General features: G+C 41.7%; 1 protein-coding gene and 1 pseudogene across 1 annotated transcript in view; both read left to right on the forward strand.

Moving 5' to 3' along the window:
* Nucleotides 1-18377, forward strand: part of PLBD1 (phospholipase B domain containing 1) — a 91794-nt gene that overhangs the window by 17760 nt on the left and 55657 nt on the right. Inside the window, exon 2 of the mRNA XM_068971311.1 lies at nucleotides 8200-8419. Within this exon, the coding sequence (XP_068827412.1) occupies nucleotides 8200-8419 (220 nt within the window). The remainder of the gene's footprint in view (nucleotides 1-8199; nucleotides 8420-18377) is intronic.
* LOC138078898 (hyaluronan synthase 2 pseudogene) lies at nucleotides 3131-4789 on the forward strand (annotated as a pseudogene).

Genomic DNA, 18377 nt, shown 5'->3' on the forward strand with positions numbered 1-18377 from the left:
GTGAATAGGTATTCTGCACCTGCCTGTGTTTATCACTGCCCTTACTTCCACTTTACCATTTTTAAAGAAAGCCCACCATTATGGTCATGACTTGACTGAGAATAAATTGACTTTCCTGCTCAAGATCTTTCTTTAACAGTTATAACATTAGCTGATTAGTGCAGCTTGACCCAGTCCCAGTTTATCACCTTGTTGGGCCAAGGTGCCATGATGCTCTAACATTAAGATTCTAATTTTAGTGCTCATTTCATAGACAGTCTTCCCTGGTGGTCCAGTGGTTAAAACACTGCACTCCCAATGCAGGCAGCCCAGGATCTGATCCCTGGTCAGGGAACTAGATCTTATGTGCTGCAACTAGGAGTTCGAATTCTGCAACCAAAGATTCCACATGCCTCAGCCAAATAAATAAAATACTGAGTCAGTTTTGAATGTTGAAAGCAGACAACTGTATTTAAATATCGTATCTGAGCTTTCTAGTATCTTAACCACTAAAAACTTGGTATGTCCAAAACTAAACATATGCTCCCTCCCAGACATGTTTCCCTTCTGCTCCCTCTCTCAAGTAATGACACAATACCCATCTGCTGAGTTGCAGCCCAGAATCTGAGTCATTCTGGCCTCCTCCCACCTCCCTGATAACCTGAATATAAAGTTTCTCTTTAACTTGAGCGGCTGTGCAATGGTTTCTTAGGCAGAGAAATGAATGCTGTACATACCATTTCTTTTCTTCATTTCTCTCTCTTCCTCTGTCCTCCTCCCTTTTATAGATATTTATTGAATACCTATGGCTTCCCAGGTGGCTCAGTGGTAAAGAATCCACTTAGCAATACAAGAGACATGGGTTCATTCCCTGGGCTGGAAAATCCCCTGGAGAAGGAAATGGCAACCCACTCCAGTATTCTTGCCTGGAAAATCCCATGGACAGAGGAGCCTGGTAGGCTACAATCCATCGAGTTGCAGAAGAGTTGGACATGACTTGGCGACTAAACAGCAACACAAATTGAGTAGTTGTTGTGGGCCAGACACTGTATTGGATACTGAGGAAACACGTTCATCGGCTGGGAGCAGGAGCAGACGTGTAAATTACATTAGACCAGCAGACCTACATACAAGGTTCACAGAGCTTGTAGAGCAAGTCAGCCCCTATAAAGGGGGTGCTGCTTCCTGAGTCTTAAATAACGGTTTTGAGATGACTTGATAGTCAACAGGGGGAAAGATCTCAGGCAGAGGATACAGCATATGCAAAGTCAGAGGCGCTGGGCCGGCTCATGGTAGGCCGGAGAACGGTGCGTAATGGTTTTGAGATCACATGGAGTGCAAGAGGTGGTGGATGAAACTAGATAGGTAGGCAGAAACCAGGTCATGAAGGCCCAAGAGGACAAGTCAAAGAATTTTAATTCTAGGAAGTAGAAGCCATTGACAATTGGGGGTAATCAAGTAAACAAATTAGTTTTGCGTTTTAGAAAGGTCACTCTGGCGAAGTATGGAAAATGGATTAAAAGTCAGAGAGACTTGGGGGAAAAAAGCCTCTTCATAATTTAGACTAGTTGTGATATCAAAACTAGCATAGAAATGGTCTTCCCTGTGTCTTAATAGTAGAGAATCTACCTGCCAATGCAGGAGACACGGGTTCGATCCCTGGTTCTGGAAGATCCCACATGCTGTGGAACAACTAAACCTGTGCACTGCAACAACCAAGCCCGTGCTCTAGAACTCGGAAACTGCAACTACTGAGCCTGTGTGTGGCAATTACTGAAACCCAAGTGCCCTAGATTCTGTTCTCTGCAAGAAGAGAAGCCACCACAATGAGAAACACACGCACCGCAACTAGAGAGTAGCCCCTGCCTGCCACAGCTAGAGAAAAGCCTGTGTGCAGCAACAAAGATGCAGCACAGCCAAAAACAAATAAATTTCTTTTTTAAAAACTAGCATAGAAAGGTAGAGCTAGGGAGGCACTTACTAACGGGAGCACTATTTAGGAGGTTTTGATTAAATATGAGTTGTGGAGGAGAGAAGAGACCTGGATGGACTTGGGTTTTAGGCTGAAAGACACAGAGCTAGAAAGCAGAGGGTGGAGGATGTAATGGAAGAGAATATGAATTTTGCTTTGGATATTTTTAATTCCTAGTGCTAAAGGAATCATCTAGAAGGTATTATCCATTGTGCTGTTGGGGATAAAGTGGAACTCCTGGGAAAGGTAAGGAAAAGGAAAGTAGAGGAGGTGGTGATTCAGGAGTGATTGTTATTCCAGAGGCCATGGGAGGAAAGAGCTTTAAGAATAAGTGGTCACCAGGGTCATATGCTTTTGGAAGTTCATGTGACGTTAGGATTTAAGAATTTCATTTGTGGTCCAGAGAGGGCTGCTGTGGTTGGTTAGCTTTGAGCTGCAAGACAGTGGAGCACGTTGATATCCTGAATGGGGAAGAGCCACTGCAGAGAGGGAGTTTTAGGGTACATGATAAAGAAGATATAGGGTGCAGTGAAGTTCCTAATAAAAGTGACAGATCCACTTAAGGAAAGTGGTGGGACCCAGAGCTTGGGTGGAGGGATGGAGGAGAGCAAGAAGGGTGAGATGGACCCAGGAGCTGTGAGGATCAATTCACAAAATTATCAAGAACTTGAGGAATCCACAGGTGATAGCTTCTATGATTTCTACAAAGTAAGAATCTAATGTTATTTGTGAAGAATTAAGCAGGAGACCTCCCCTTCCATTGAAGGAGGCAGAAAGGCAACAGTCAGAGGGATGAAATCAAGGCATCTGAAAAGAGTTAACCAGACCTGGCTTCCAGCAACCCACTGACTCAGGACTTGAACCAGGCCCCGCCAAAGACTTTCTCCCAATTCTACACTTCCTGGGTTCTGTTGAGTTTTCACCAGGCCTTTTTTCTCTTTTTTTTTTTTTTAAATACAAAAGAAAGAAGAGACTTTCCAGTATTAAGGGTGGGGAACTAGAGCATAAAATAAAAAACTCCTCAATCTTTTTTAAATGTCGTGTTTAAAAAAAATTTTTTTTTGGTCCATTGTCTCAAATTCATCTGATCTCCTATTAGCTCAGTTTTGGATACTGACTGCCGCCGACCCTCCAGGACAGACAGGCTGAGGACAACTTTATGACCCAGAGCCGAACAAGATGCACTGTGGGAGGTTACTATGTATCCTGAGAATAATTGGAACCACACTTTTTGGAGTTTCTCTCCTCTTTGGAATCACAGCTGCTTATATTGTTGGCTACCAATTTTTCCAAACGGATAATTACTATTTCTCTTTTGGGCTATACGGTGCAGTTTTAGTATCACACCTCCTCATCCAAAGCCTGTTTGCCTTTTTGGAGCACAAGAAAATGAAAAAATCTCTAGAAACCCCCGTTAAGTTGAACAAAACTGTTGCTCTTTGCATTGCTGCGTATCAAGAAGATCCTGGCTACTTACGGAAATGTTTGCAATCTGTGAAAAGGCTAACCTACCCCAGAATTAAAGTTGTCATGGTCATAGATGGAAACTCAGAAGATGACCTTTACATGATGGACATCTTCAGTGAAGTCATGGGCAGGGACATGTCAGCCACGTATATCTGGAAGAGCAACTTCCACATGAAGGGTCCTGATGAGATGGATGAGTCACATAAAGAGAGCTCACAGCATGTCACCCGGTTGGTCTTGTCCAACAAGAATATCTGCATCATGCAAAAATGGGGTGGAAAAAGAGAAGTCATGTACACGGCTTTCAGAGCACTGGGACGGAGTGTGGATTATGTGCAGGTCTGTGATTCAGACACCATACTTGACCCTGCCTCATCGGTGGAGATGGTAAAGGTTTTAGAAGAAGATCCCATGGTTGGAGGTGTTGGAGGAGATGTCCAGATTTTAAACAAGTATGATTCCTGGATCTCTTTCCTCAGCAGCGTGAGATACTGGATGGCTTTTAACGTAGAAAGGGCCTGTCAATCTTATTTTGGGTGTGTCCAGTGCATTAGCGGACCCCTAGGAATGTACCGAAACTCCTTATTGCAGGAATTTGTGGAAGACTGGTACAATCAAGAATTTATGGGCAGCCATTGTAGTTTTGGAGATGACAGGCACCTAACGAACCGAGTGCTGAGTCTGGGCTATGCAACGAAATACACAGCTCGATCCAAGTGCCTTACTGAAACACCTAAGGAATATCTCAGATGGTTAAACCAGCAGACCCGTTGGAGCAAGTCCTACTTCCGAGAGTGGCTGTACAATGCAATGTGGTTCCACAAACATCACCTGTGGATGACCTATGAAGCCATCATCACTGGGTTCTTCCCTTTCTTTCTCATTGCCACAGTAATCCAGCTCTTCTACAGGGGTAAAACTTGGAACATACTCCTCTTCTTGTTAACTGTCCAGTTAGTGGGTCTCATAAAGTCATCTTTTGCCAGCTGCCTTAGAGGAAACACCATCATGGTCTTCATGTCCCTCTACTCAGTGTTATACATGTCAAGTTTACTTCCCGCCAAGATGTTTGCAATTGCAACGATTAACAAAGCTGGGTGGGGTACTTCTGGAAGGAAGACCATTGTTGTTAATTTCATAGGACTCATCCCCGTAACAGTTTGGTTCACAATCCTCCTGGGTGGTGTGGTTTTCACCATTTATATGGAATCTAAAAAGCCATTCTCAGCATCGAAACAGACAGTTGTAATTGTAGGAACATTGCTGTATGTATGCTATTGGGTCCTGTTTTTGACACTGTATGTGGTTGTCATCAAGAAGTGTGGCAGGCGGAGGAAAGGACCACAGTACAGCGTGGCGCTTGATGTATGATCTCACATTTGGTGTTTGCAGTTATAGATGCAGACACATGCACACAATCTTCACCCCTCCAGGGGACTGCGCGGTGTCTTGGAATCAAATAATGCCTCCAAAGGAGACATATTGCTGCTACTAGGACTTGAACAAAGACATTTGTATGGGCTTATTTCAATTCTGCCAAAGGAAAGTGACACGTCAAGCAGGATGAGTCAGATTTAACCTGATATTTCTATGAACATGGGAAGAATTCTTTGTTCATGCACTCTTTTTACTTTACGTTTGCCTAACAGTGTTCTGCCCTATCAGAGAAGGCAATGGCACCCCACTCCAGTACTCTTGCCTGGAAAATCCCATGGAAGGAGGAGCCTGGTGGGCTGTAGTCCATGGGGTCGCAAAGTCGGACACGACTGAGAGACTTCACTTTCCCTTTTCACTCTCATGCATTGGAAAAGGAAATGGCAACCCACTCCAGTGTTCTTGCCTGGAGAATCCCAGGGACGGGGGAGCCTGGTGGGCTGCTGTCTGTGGGGTCGCACAGAGTTGGACACGACTGAAGTGACTTAGCAGCAGCAGCAGCAGTTCTGCCCTATATACCTCACTAGTGATGACTTACATGGGTTGTTGTTGTTCAGTAGCTAAGTTGTGCCTGACTCTTAGAGACCCCATTAATGGCAGCACACCAGGCTTTCCAATCCTTCACTATCTCCTTGGATTTGCTCAAACTCATGTCCACTGAGTTATTATGGAAGAAAAGGATTTTGAAACTCAAGGGAAATTTCTTTCAACACATACAACCCTAACTTATGGACTGTGTTGATAGCTACTTTTTTTTTTTCAGAAAAGTTTTCTGTTTAACTACCAAGTGAAATGCCAAAGGATATTTTACAGGCCATACTTTTATATAATTGTACTGTTTTAGGAGTTGGTATGCCAATCTTAAAACAAATTGTGCATATTTTTATAATTTACTCCTCTGCCAAAATTCACCTATTCTTCCTTTTTTAAAAATAAAATAGATTCTGAAAGAATTCATACTTGAAAAATGTCTACCCAAAATGTGAAGCTTGGTTGACTGATATTATTCATGATAGAAAGAATAAAGTGTTTTTCTTTCTGTCTACCTTTAAAATGGAATAATTTATTTCTGTGAAAAGGTGCTTAAACTTTCAATATTTTAACTTTTTTCATTTATTTTTTTAAAAAATATTTATTTATTTGGGAGCTCTTGTAACTGTATATTTAGTTGCAGCACACAGGATCTTCCAACTTCATTGCAGCACGTATGACCTTTAGTTGAGGCATGTGGGATCTAGTTCCCTGAGCAAGGCCCCCTACATTGGGAACAAGGAGTCTTAACCACTCCCACCAGATCAGCAGGGAAGTCCCTTTCTTCATTTATCTTCAGTAAGTTCAGTTCAGTTCAGTCACTCAGTCGTGTCCGACTCTTTGCGACCCCATGACCTGCAGCACACCAGGCCTCCCTGTCCATCACCAACTCCCAAAATTCACTCAAACTCACGTCCGTCAAGTCGGTGATGCCATCCAGCCATCTCATCCCCTGTCGTCCCCTTCTCCTCCTGCCCCCAATCCCTCCTAGCATCAGAGTCTTTTCCAATGAGTCAACTCTTCGCATGAGGTGGCCAAAGTACTGAACTCCTTTTTGCCAAATTCAGACTTAAATTGAAGAAAGTAGGGAAAACCACTAGACCATTCAGGTATGACCTAAATCAAATCCCTTATGATTATACAGTGGAAGTGAGAAATAGATTTAAGGGACTAGATCTGATAGATAGAGTGCCTGATGAACTATGGACGGAGGTTCATGACATTGTACAGGAGACAGGAATCAAGACCATCCCCATGGAAAAGAAATGCAAAAAAGAAAAATGGCTGTCTAAGGAGGTCTTACAAATAGCTGTGAAAAGAAGAGAAGTGAAAAGCAAAGGAGAAAAGAAAAGATATAAGCATCTGAATGCAGAGTCCCAAGGAATAGCAAGGAGAGATCAGAAAGCCTTCTTTAGCGATCAATGCAAAGAAATAGAGGAAAAGAACAAAATGGAAAAGTCTAGAGATCTCTTCAAGGAAATTAGAGATACCAAGGGAACATTTCATGCAAAGATGGGCTCAATAAAGGTCAGAAATGGTATGGACCTAACAGAAGCAGAAGATCTTAAGAAGAGGTGGCAAGAATACACAGAAGAACTGTACAAAAAAGATCTTCACGACCCAGATAATCATGATGGTGTGATCACTCACCTTGAGCCAGACATCCTGGAATGTGAAGTCAAGTGGGCCTTAGAAAGCATCACTACGAACAAAGCTAGTGGAGGTGATGGAATTCCAGTAGAGCTATTTCAAATCCTGAAAGATGATGCTGTGAAAGCTAAGCTTTAGTAACATTCAAATGTCAAAGTCTCTCCTTCTTATAAAAGATGAATGAATTGCCTGAATTTATTTTAGCAATTATTCAGTGTATTTCCATTGAATTTTTTGTAATATTTTTGATAAGAAAAAAAAAGAATTAAGCAGGAGAAATAGGGTAGAAAGTGAGAGAATGTGGATGCTTTGGCCCAACTATTGAGGGGGATGAAAAGGGCTGCAGACCAGGGCTGAACCCTATTCTGTTTTGAAAAACTATATTTATTTATTATTTATTTGGCTGCACTGGGTCTTAGTTGTGGTATGCATGATTTTCAGTGTGTAGTGTGGGACTTTTTTGTTGCAGCACTTGGGCTCAGTAGTTGCAAAACACAGGCTTATCTGCTCCGAGGCCTGTGGGATCCTAGTTCCCTGACCAGACATTGAACTCAAGTCCTGGGCATTGCAAGGCAGACTCTCAACCAGGGAAATCCCAGATCTTATTCTTGGTTGAATGACAAGGAGGGTGAGAGGTCCAGCTCCTGCCTTGCCCAGAATTCCATCCCTAAGGTTGAAGCACTTAGACCCCCTTTCTGATGCTCCAACTACACCCCTACTTTTGACCTGGTTCTTTGTGCTCTAGGCTAATTGCCTTTGATCAAGGCTCTGGTTTTCCCCCATTTGTAACAAGGACAAGGGCTTGCCAGGTGGCTCACTGGTAAAGAATCTGCCTGCCAATGCAGGGTACATGGGTTTGATCACTGGGTCAGGAAGATCCAGTGAAGAAAATGACAACACACTCCATTATTCTTGCCTGGGAAATCCCACAGACAGAGGAGCCTGGTGGGCTACAGTCCATGAGGTTGCAAAGAGTCGTACACAACTTGGAGACTGAACAACAACAATAACAAGGACAAACTATGGTGTGACAGATTTCCCGACTCTAATAGAATGAAACTCTTTAAAAGCAGATGTACTAGAATTGTTGATTACACAGAAAAAGAAAGCCATCAGCCACTCAGTTCAATCACATCCTAGCGTTATTCCTTTTTCTTTTCTTCCAGGAGTCTACTATGCAACTGCGTACTGGATGCCTACGGAGAAGAAAATACAAGTCAAAAATGTCCTAGACAGGAATGGGGATGCCTATGGCTTTTACAATAACTCTGTGAAAACCACAGGCTGGGGTATCCTGGAGATCAAAGCAGGGTACGGTTCTCAGTCCCTGAGCAATGAGATCATCATGTTTGCCGCCGGCTTTTTGGAGGGTTACCTCACTGCCCCGTAAGTACTCCAGTCATGGTAGTGAACTGCAAGGCAACCTCTGTCCCTTTCTTTTTTCAGCAGTAACATTTTTCTTCCTAGCATTGTACACTAGAATTGAAAAGTCACCGTGGTCCTTCTCATAGGATAGAAACGTCAGAATTACGTTTACAGGGACTTCCTTGGTAGTCCAGTGGCTAAGACTCCGAGCAGGGGGCCTGGGTTCAATCCCTGCTTGGGAAACTAAGATCCTAAGTGCTGTGCAGTACAGCCAAAAGTTTAAAAAAAAAATCACAATTACATTTGTATCTATAGTCATGCTGCCTGGGAGGAAAGCCCCCAGTTGTGACATTTAAAACATTTTGAAACATTTCCCTCTCATGAAACTGTTGTAAAGACAGCTAAGCCATTTCATCTCACTAGTCATTTATTGTCAGGGAGAAAGCAAAGGGAGGTGGAGTGGCTCTTTGAGAAGCACAAAACAGAGAGGATTAATTACAAATTAATTTAAAATATAAGAGCATTTGTTTTCAACTGTCTTAGAATGATACTTTTTTTAATTTTTTTATTTTTTATTTCAGTTTCTCTATGTCTTTTTTTTTCTTTCTTTTTTTAATTTTAAAATCTTTAATTCTTACATGCATTCCCAAACATGAACCCCCCTCCCACCTTCCTCCCCATAACATCTCTCTGGGTCATCCCCATGCACCAGCCCCAAGCATGCTGTATCCTGTGTCAGACATAGACTTGTGATTCGATTCTTACATGATAGTATACATGTTAGAATGCCATTCTCCCAAATCATCCCACCCTCTCCCTCTCCCTCTGAGTTCAAAAGTCCGTTATACACATCTGTGTCTTTTTTGCTATCTTGCATACAGGGTCGTCATTGCCATCTTTCTAAATTCCATATATATGTGTTAGTATACTGTATTGGTGTTTTTCTTTCTGGCTTACTTCACTCTGTATAATCGGCTCCAGTTTCATCCATCTCATCAGAACTGATTCAAATGAATTCTTTTTAATGGCTGAGTAATACTCCATTGTGTATATGTACCACAGCTTTCTTATCCATTCATCTGCTGATGGACATCTAGGTTGTTTCCATGTCCTGGCTATTATAAACAGTGCTGCGATGAACATTGGGGTACATGTGTCTCTTTCAATTCTGGTTTCCTCGGTGTGTATGCCCAGCAGTGGGATTGCTAGGTCATAAGGTAGTTCTATTTGCAATTTTTTAAGGAATCTCCACACTGTTCTCCATAGTGGCTGTACTAGTTTGCATTCCCACCAACAGTGTAGGAGGGTTCCCTTTTCTCCACACCCTCTCCAGCATTTATTGCTTGCAGATTTTTGGATTGCAGACATTCTGACTGGTGTGAAGTGGTACCTCATTGTGGTTTTAATTTGCATTTTTCTAATAATGAGTGACGTTGAGCATCTTTTCATGTGTTTGTTAGCCATCCGTATGTCTTCTTTGGAGAAATGTCTATTTAATTCTTTGGCCCATTTTTTGATTGGGTCGTTTATTTTTCTGGAATTGAGCTGCATAAGTTGCTTGTATATTTTTGAGATTAGTTGTTTGTCAGTTGCTTCATTTGCTATTATTTTCTCCCATTCAGAAGGCTGTCTTTTTACCTTGCTTATATTTTCCTTTGTTGTGCAGAAGCTTTTAATTTTAATTAGATCCCATTTGTTTATTTTTGCTTTTATTTCCAGAATTCTGGGAGGTGGATCATAGAGGATCCTGCTGTGATTTATGTCTGAGAGTGTTTTGCCTATGTTCTCCTCTAGGAGTTTTATAGTTTCTGGTCTTACATTTAGATCTTTAATCCATTTTGAGTTTATTTTTGTGTGCGGTGTTAGAAAGTGATCTAGTTTCATTCTTTTACAAGTGGTTGACCAGTTTTTCCAGCACCACTTGTTAAAGAGATTGTCTTTACTCCATTGTATATTCTTGCCTCCTTTGTCCATATGTGTGTGGATTTATCTCTGGGCTTTCTATTTTGTTCCATTGATCTATATGTCTGTCTTTGTGCCAGTACCATACTGTTTTGATGACTGTGGCTTTGTAGTAGAGCCTGAAGTCAGGCAAGTTGATTCCTCCAGTTCCATTCTTATTTCTCAAGATTGCTTTGGCAATTCGTGGTTTTTTGTATTTCCATACAAATCTTGAAATGATTTGTTCTAGTTCTGTGAAAAATACCGCTGGTAGCTTGATAGGGATTGCATTGAATTTGTAAATTTCTTTGGGTAGTATACTCATTTTCACTATATTGATTCTTCTGATCCATGAACATGGTATATTTCTCCATCTATTAGTGTCCTCTTTGATTTCTTTCATCAGTGTTTTATAGTTTTCTATATATAGGTCTTTAGTTTCTTTAGGTAGATATATTCCTAAGTATTTTATTCTTTTCGTTGCAATGGTGAATGGAATTGTTTCCTTAATTTCATTTTCTACTTTCTCATTATTAGTGTATAGGAATGCAAGGGATTTCTGTGTGTTGATTTTATATCCTGCAACTTTACTATATTCATTGATTAGCTCTAGTAATTTTCTGGTGGAGTCTTTAGGGTTTTCCATGTAGAGGATCATGTCATCTGCAAACAGTGAAAGTTTTACTTCTTCTTTTCCAATTTGGATTCCTTTTATTTCTTTTTCTGCTCTGACTGCTGTGGCCAAAACTTCCAGAACTATGTTGAATAGTAGTGGTGAAAGTGGGCACCCTTGTCTTGTTCCTGACTTTAGGGGAAATGCTTTCAATTTTTCACCATTGAAGATAATGTTTGCTGTGGGTTTGTCATATATAGCTTTTATTATGTTGAGGTATGTTCCTTCTATTCCTGCTTTCTGGAGAGTTTTTATCATAAATGGATGTTGAATTTTGTCAAAGGCCTTCTCTGCATCTATTGAGATAATCATATGGTTTTTATTTTTCAATTTGTTAATGTGGTGAATTACATTGATTGATTTGCGGATATTGAAGAATCCGTGCATCCCTGGGATAAAGCCCACTTGGTCATGGTGTATGATCTTTTTAATGTGTTGTTGGATTCTGATTGCTAGAATTTTGTTGAGGATTTTTGCATCTATGTTCATCAGTGATATTGGCCTGTACTTTTTTTGTGACATCTTTGTCAGGTTTTGGTATTAGGGTGATGGTGGCCTCATAGAATGAGTTTGGAAGTTTCCCTTCCTCTGCAATTTTCTGGAAGAGTTTGAGTAGGATAGGTGTTAGCTCTTCTTGAAATTTTTGGTAGAATTCAGCTGTGAAGCCATCTGGACCTGGGCTTTTGTTTGCTGGAAGATTTCTGATTACAGTTTCAATTTCCGTGCTTGTGATGGGTCTGTTAAGATTTTCTATTTCTTCCTGGTTCAGTTTCAGAAAATTGTAATTTTCTAAGAATTTGTCCATTTCTTCCACGTTGTCCATTTTATTGGCATACAACTGCTGATAGTAGTCTCTTATGATCCTTTGTATTTCTGTGTTGTCTGTTGTGATCTCTCCATTTTCATTTCTAATTTTATTGATTTGATTTTTCTCTCTTTGCTTCTTGATGAGTCTGGCTAATGGTTTGTCAATTTTATTTATCCTTTCAAAGAACCAGCTTTTGGCTTTGTTGATTTTTGCTATGGTCTCTTTTGTTTCTTTTGCATTTATTTCTGCCTTAATTTTTAAGATTTCTTTCCTTCTACTAACTCTGGGGTTCTCCAATTCTTCCTTTTCTAGTTGCTTTAGTTGTAGAGTTAGGTTATTTATTTGACTTTTTTCTTGTTTCTTGAGGTATGCCTGTATTGCTATGAACTTTCCTCTTAGCACTGCTTTTATAGTGTCCCACAGGTTTTGGGTTGTTGTGTTTTCATTTTCATTCATTTCTATGCATATTTTGATTTCTTTTTTGATTTCTTCTGTGATTTGTTGGTTATTCAGAAGTGTGTTGTTCAACCTCCATATGTTGGAATTTTTAATAGTTTTTCTCCTGTAATTGAGATCTAATCTTAATGCATTATGGTCAGAAAAGATGCTTGGAATGATTTCGATTTTTTTGAATTTATCAAGTTTAGATTTATGGCCCAGGATGTGATCTATCCTGGAGAAGGTTCCATGAGCACTTGAAAAAAAGGTGAAATTCATTGTTTTGGGGTGAAATGTCCTATAGATATCAATTAGGTCTAACTGATCTAATGTATCATTTAAAGTTTGCGTTTCTTTGTTAATTTTCTGTTTAGTTGATCTGTCCATAGGTGTGAGTGGGGTATTAAAATCTCCCACTATTATTGTGTTATTGTTGATTTCCCCTTTCATACTTGTTAGCATTTGTCTTACATATTGCGGTGCTCCTATATTGGGTGCATATATATTTATAATTGTTATATCTTCTTCTTGGATTGATCCTTTGATCATTATGTAGTGGCCTTCTTTGTCTCTTTTCACAGCCTTTGTTTTAAAGTCTATTTTATCGGATATGAGTATTGCCACTCCTGCTTTCTTTTGGTCTCTATTTGCGTGGTATATCTTTTTCCAGCCCTTCACTTTCAGTCTGTATGTGTCCCTTGTTTTGAGGTGGGTCTCTTGTAAGCAGCATATAGAGGGGTCTTGTTTTTGTATCCATTCAGCCAGTCTTTGCCTTTTGGTTGGAGCGTTCAACCCATTTACATTTAAGGTAATTATTGATAAGTATGATCCAGTTACCATTTACTTTATTGTTTTGGGTTCAGGTTTATACACCCTTTTCGTATTTCCTGTCTAGAGAATATCCTTTAGAATTTGTTGGAGAGCTGGTTTGGTGGTGCTGAATTCTCTCAGCTTTTGCTTGTCTGTAAAGCTTTTGATTTCTCCTTCATATTTGAATGAGATCCTTGCTGGGTACAGTAATCTGGGCTGTAGGTTATTGTCTTTCATCACTTTAAGTATGTCTTGCCATTCCCTCCTGGCCTGAAGAGTTTCTATTGAAAGATCAGCTGTTATCCTTATGGGAATCCCCTTGTGTGTTATTTGTTGTTTTTCCCTTGCTGCTTTTAATATTTGTTCTTTGTGTTTGATCTTTGTTAATTTGATTAATATGTGTCTTGGGGTGTTTCGCCTTGGGTTTATCCTATTTGGAACTCTCTGTGTTTCTTGGACTTGGGTGATTATTTCCTTCCCCATTTTAGGGACGTTTTCAACTATTATCTCCTCAAGGATTTTCTCATGATCTTTCTTTCTGTCTTCTTCTTCTGGGACTCCTATAATTCGAATGTTGGAGTGTTTCATATTGTCCTGGAGGTCTCTGAGATTGTCCCGTTTCTTTTAATTCGTTTTTCTTGTTTCCTCTCTGATTCATTTATTTCTACCATTCTATCTTCTATTTCACTAATCCTATCTTCTGCCTCCGTTATTCTACTATTTGTTTCCTCCAGAGTGTTTCTGATCTCATTTATTGCATTATTCACTATATTTTGACTCTTTTTTATTTCTTCTAGGTCCTTGTTAAACCTTTCTTACATCTTCTCAATCCTTGTCTCTAGGCTATTTATCTGTGATTCCATTTTGATTTCAAGATTTTAGATCATTTTCACTATCAATATTCAGAATTCCTTCTCAGGTAGATTCCCTACTTCTTCCTCTTTTGTTTGGTTTGGTGGGCAACTCTCCTGTTCCTTTACCTGCTGAGTATTCCTCTGTCTCTTCATCTTGGTTATATTGCTGCGTTTGGGGTGGCCTTTTTATATTCTGGTAATTTGCGGAGTTCTCTTTATTATGGAGCTTCCTCACTGTGGGTGGGGTTGTATCAGTGGCTTGTCAAGGTTTCCTGGTTAGGGACGCTTGTGTTGGAGTTCTGGTGGGTGGAGCTGGGTTTCTTCTCTCTGGAGTGCAGTGGAGTGACCAGTATGGGTTATGAGACATCAGAATGATACTTTCAAGTGGGCAAATATTTAAATTGAAATTTTGATGTCTTATCATGAATGTTCTATTGTTTGATTCTTAAGTTCTTCCTTTGTCTAATGAGAATAATAAAAATATAGTTATAATAATGCAATCATGATGCATCCTTTTTGGCGAACTCTTCCTTGAGGAAAGGAAAGTTGCAAATTATCAAACAAGCCTCATTCTTCCTTTGATATAAAATATCTTGAGGACTTGGGTTTCTTCTTTTTATGCTCTTTGACCTAGATCACTGAGTGCAAGTTTAACCAAACCTCATTTTCCCCTGTTACAGCCTTAGTCATAGTAAACACAGTGCTGGTCTTAATCTGTTTCTAAGTGCTGGCAATTATATCAAATGTTGAATGGCTAATTACTGGGCTCTGGCTGCTGTTTTTTTTGTTTTTTTTTTAAACTTAAACTAAACATTCCTGTTTTTATCTTTCTACCAAATTTTTATTACCTTGCCATCCAAGTCCCCGTAGTAGGGAACTCTCTATTCGGAGATGTAGAAAACTATAAAGTGAATGCGATGTTTAAAAACATGTTTAAAACTGTTATTCTGCATGTAACAATCCAGACGTTTTTCTTTTTCCCTCCAAGTCCTTATCTGTTTCTGGATCCACTGAATTCTCATTGCATTCTCTTTTTAAAAATTTTAATTAATGGATTTATTTTTGGCTGTGCTGGGTCTTCGTTGCTAGTTGCGGCGAGCAGGGGCTACTCTCTAGTTGTGGTGGGCAGGCTTCTCATTGTGGTGGCTTCTTTTGTTACACAGCACAGGCTCTAGGGCCCTCAGGCTGCAGTAGCTGGGGCTCCCAGGCTCAAGAGCACAGGCTTAGTAGTTGAGGCACATGGGCTTAGTTGCCCCTCGGCTTGAGGAATCTTCCTGGATCAGGGATGGAATATGGATGGAATCCGTCTGCATTGGCAGATGGATTGTTTATCGCTGAGCCACCAGAGGAGCTCCTGATTTCAGACTCTGAATCCGCCTTCCCTAGGACCCTGTAGCAGCGGCCCGGGGACCGGGGATCAGGAGTGAGGGAGGGGCCAGCCTAGGAAGCTCACTCATTACAGGATCCTTGAGGAAACATTGGGAAATATTCTTGGCAGCATTTCTGCTGCAGAGAACACAGGAAAAGTGATCTAATCATTAATCCCATGGGAGTCTGAGAGGAAGGCACCCCCGTGGACCAGAGCAGCTAAGGGAGGCTTTGCAGAAGCAGTGAGTGATGAGAACCCTTGGGCTTTAGCCAAAATTATTCAAGGTGGAAGGTAACAGAAGGGAGCACTGAAGAAAGGCACTCAGTCTGAAGAAGCTGCATTTACAGTGACCAGAAGTGGAGGCTCCAATCGAGCAAGCAGGGACATCTGGTTTGAAAAGGCAGATGGCAGCCATGTCGTGGAAGCTCTGGGTAGAGGCCCATGTGACGGTGGTCATTCTCTACTTCAAGCAGAGTTTTCTTGAATTGGAAAGACAGCTTCTCTGTTCATCCCCATCTAGGGTTCGTGAGTGTGGAAACTCCCCAGCTGCTCATCATGGGCTTCCCCTGTAGGTGGTACTAGGAGTCTGAGAGGAGTTCTGCTCTGCGCAGGACTTCGTTGTATCTCACGGGGCCCGAGAAGATGCTGGTGAGCAGGAAGTTGCCTGACAAAGGATAGAAGAGGGTGGAAGGAAGAGTGAGATCAGTATTTATGTGTTTGAAGGAGAAGAAAAAGAGAAAGAGAGGAGGAGAGGACAAAAAGGAAAGAGGAAAGGAAGGAAGGCAGGATGGAACAGAACAGGAAAGAGGGGAAGGAGGAGGAGGAAGAATTACACCCAAGGGATATCCCTGGCTGTCCAGCGGTTAGGACTCTGTGCTCTCACTGCCGAGGGCCCAGGTTCAATTGCTGGTTAGGTAATGAATTGCCCATGAGCTGCGCGACCAAATAAATAAATATATGCTACTATTTTTTTTTTAATTGTAACCAAAACCCTCTTTTTATTTATTTTTTTCAATGTATGTTTTGGCTATGCCGGGTCTTCACTGTGGCACACCGGCTTAGTTCCCCGACCAAGGATCAAACACAGGTTCCCTTCATTGGAAGGCAGATTCTTAAGCACTGGACCACCAGGGAAGTCCCCCAAACCCATCTTTAGAATGGCATTTCCCATAAGCTCCTTTCAGAGGCTGTCATCCTGACTGCATTACTGAGAAGTTCAGTAAGTAAGGGAATTTCTGAATTAGCACACATTCCAAGGCTCTGCTCTGTGCCTTGCTCAAAGCTTGGAGCCATGGGATACGATGCAGCAAGTGTCAAACAGACCCCGGCAATGGATTGGGGAAGAGGGAGGAGAGGGAAACAGTTACCAGTTTCCTGCTTCCTCTCTGATATGGTCCATGGGGTGAAGGCTTAGTACACTCTGTGGTGCAAGAGTTTAATTTGGAGGAAGTGCCAAATGGAGTAGAGAGCTGGGGCTCACAGAGACAAGAGCTCTGGTAGGGAGACAGGGTGGGAGAGGCGGGGGGCGGGGAGGGGTGTGGTTGGTGAGTGGCAACTGGAAGGATTCCTGGAACTGAGACTCTTAGACCCAAGGCCCAATCAAAAAAGGACTGCAGCAATAAGCGCTCCATGCACTGTCTCAGCTGAGCCAGGAGGCAGTGGGGCTCCCTCTGAGCAAAAGTATCCAGCATTCTCTGAAGCAAAGCAGAAGTAGCTTAAAATATCAACCCTCTGGAAGGACTGTAGCCACAAACCAATGGTGGAGAAACAAGTCACAGGCTAGAGTCTTCTGTTTTCAGCTACACAAGGGGAGTTATATGAGAAGCAATAGCATCTTCTACCCAGGCCATCATTTCATCCACTTAAAACATATACTGCTGGAGACTGTTTGCAAAGTACAGTCCCACGTACCCAGACACAGCCTTGGTGCTAGGGCAGAGAAGGTGAGTTTGTGCCAGAGGCCAGAAGAAAGAGCTGCTTTGTTTCCCTCTCATTTTACAGAGTTGCTCAGGTAGCGACCAAGAGCAGTGGAAGGTATAGGCCTACCACTTTCTTCCACTTTTAAAATGGAGTGTTCCTTATAGTCTCCTGAACCTCCTAGGGGCAGAGGTGTGTGGAAGGTCGGAGATCGTGGAATGAACGACTTGAGATAAACAAGGATGTTGGTTTGATAACCTCGGAAAATATCATTTGAAATATGAAATATTCAAGAAACCAAATCAAAATGCAAAGACATATCCTCATATGCTCCATCATCGCCTTGGAAGCATTCAGCAATTTGCTGCTTCTCTGAACTTTTGCAACAGTCTCCTGGGTCCAGCCCTTTGTATCAATACTTTATCCTGAAGCTCACGGCCATCCAGCTGCGCTGCTTCTGCAGGGTGATCTCGTGTGGAGCAGCGGCACATCCAGCTTAGAGCGGGCACGCACTGTTTTCAGGGGTTTCTCTCACTGGTTTGCTTTTCTTCGTGCTCTATCCTTCCTCTTCTTTCGCTGCCCCACTCCCATTCCCCAAGGATCCCTCTCCCTGTGTGGTGCACCACGCATTTCACATGCGCCTGTGAGCCGTGCCGTGATCTCCTTCTGCCTCTTGCACATCCCCTTCCTAGCAACTCTTCAAACTATGATTCCTAAGAGCCAGATGCTGCTCTTCATATCTTTACCGATCAAAATACTGCTCAACCTCCAAGACCCGTCTCAGACGCTGTCTCCTTGATGAAGCTCTTTCTGACTCCATTTCTACTGGGTCAAAGCTCCATCTTTCTCCTCCACCATCTGTTCATGCTTTGCGGACAGGGTCCCCATTTCTCATCTGTGTATACCCCAGAAGCCCAGCCCAGCACTTCTGCCACCAGCACTTACTTAACAGGTTTGTTAAGTTGAACTGAATCTTGTTGTTGTTCCAGTTTTATTAGAGATGAATCAGAAGTGTGAGCTACCCATTTCCATGTAATGCCCTGTCTTGGCCAGATGGAATTTTTTTCCTCCTTTTATCTTTTTTTTTTTTTTTTTTAACTCTACTGGGGTGGCTCCCTAAGAGTTGCAAATTAAGAGTTTCTGATGGCTCACTAATGAGGTAAAAGCTG

Source organism: Capricornis sumatraensis, chromosome 4 (genome assembly GCF_032405125.1).
Source record: "Capricornis sumatraensis isolate serow.1 chromosome 4, serow.2, whole genome shotgun sequence".
In the NCBI taxonomy this organism is placed as follows: Eukaryota; Metazoa; Chordata; class Mammalia; order Artiodactyla; family Bovidae; genus Capricornis; species Capricornis sumatraensis.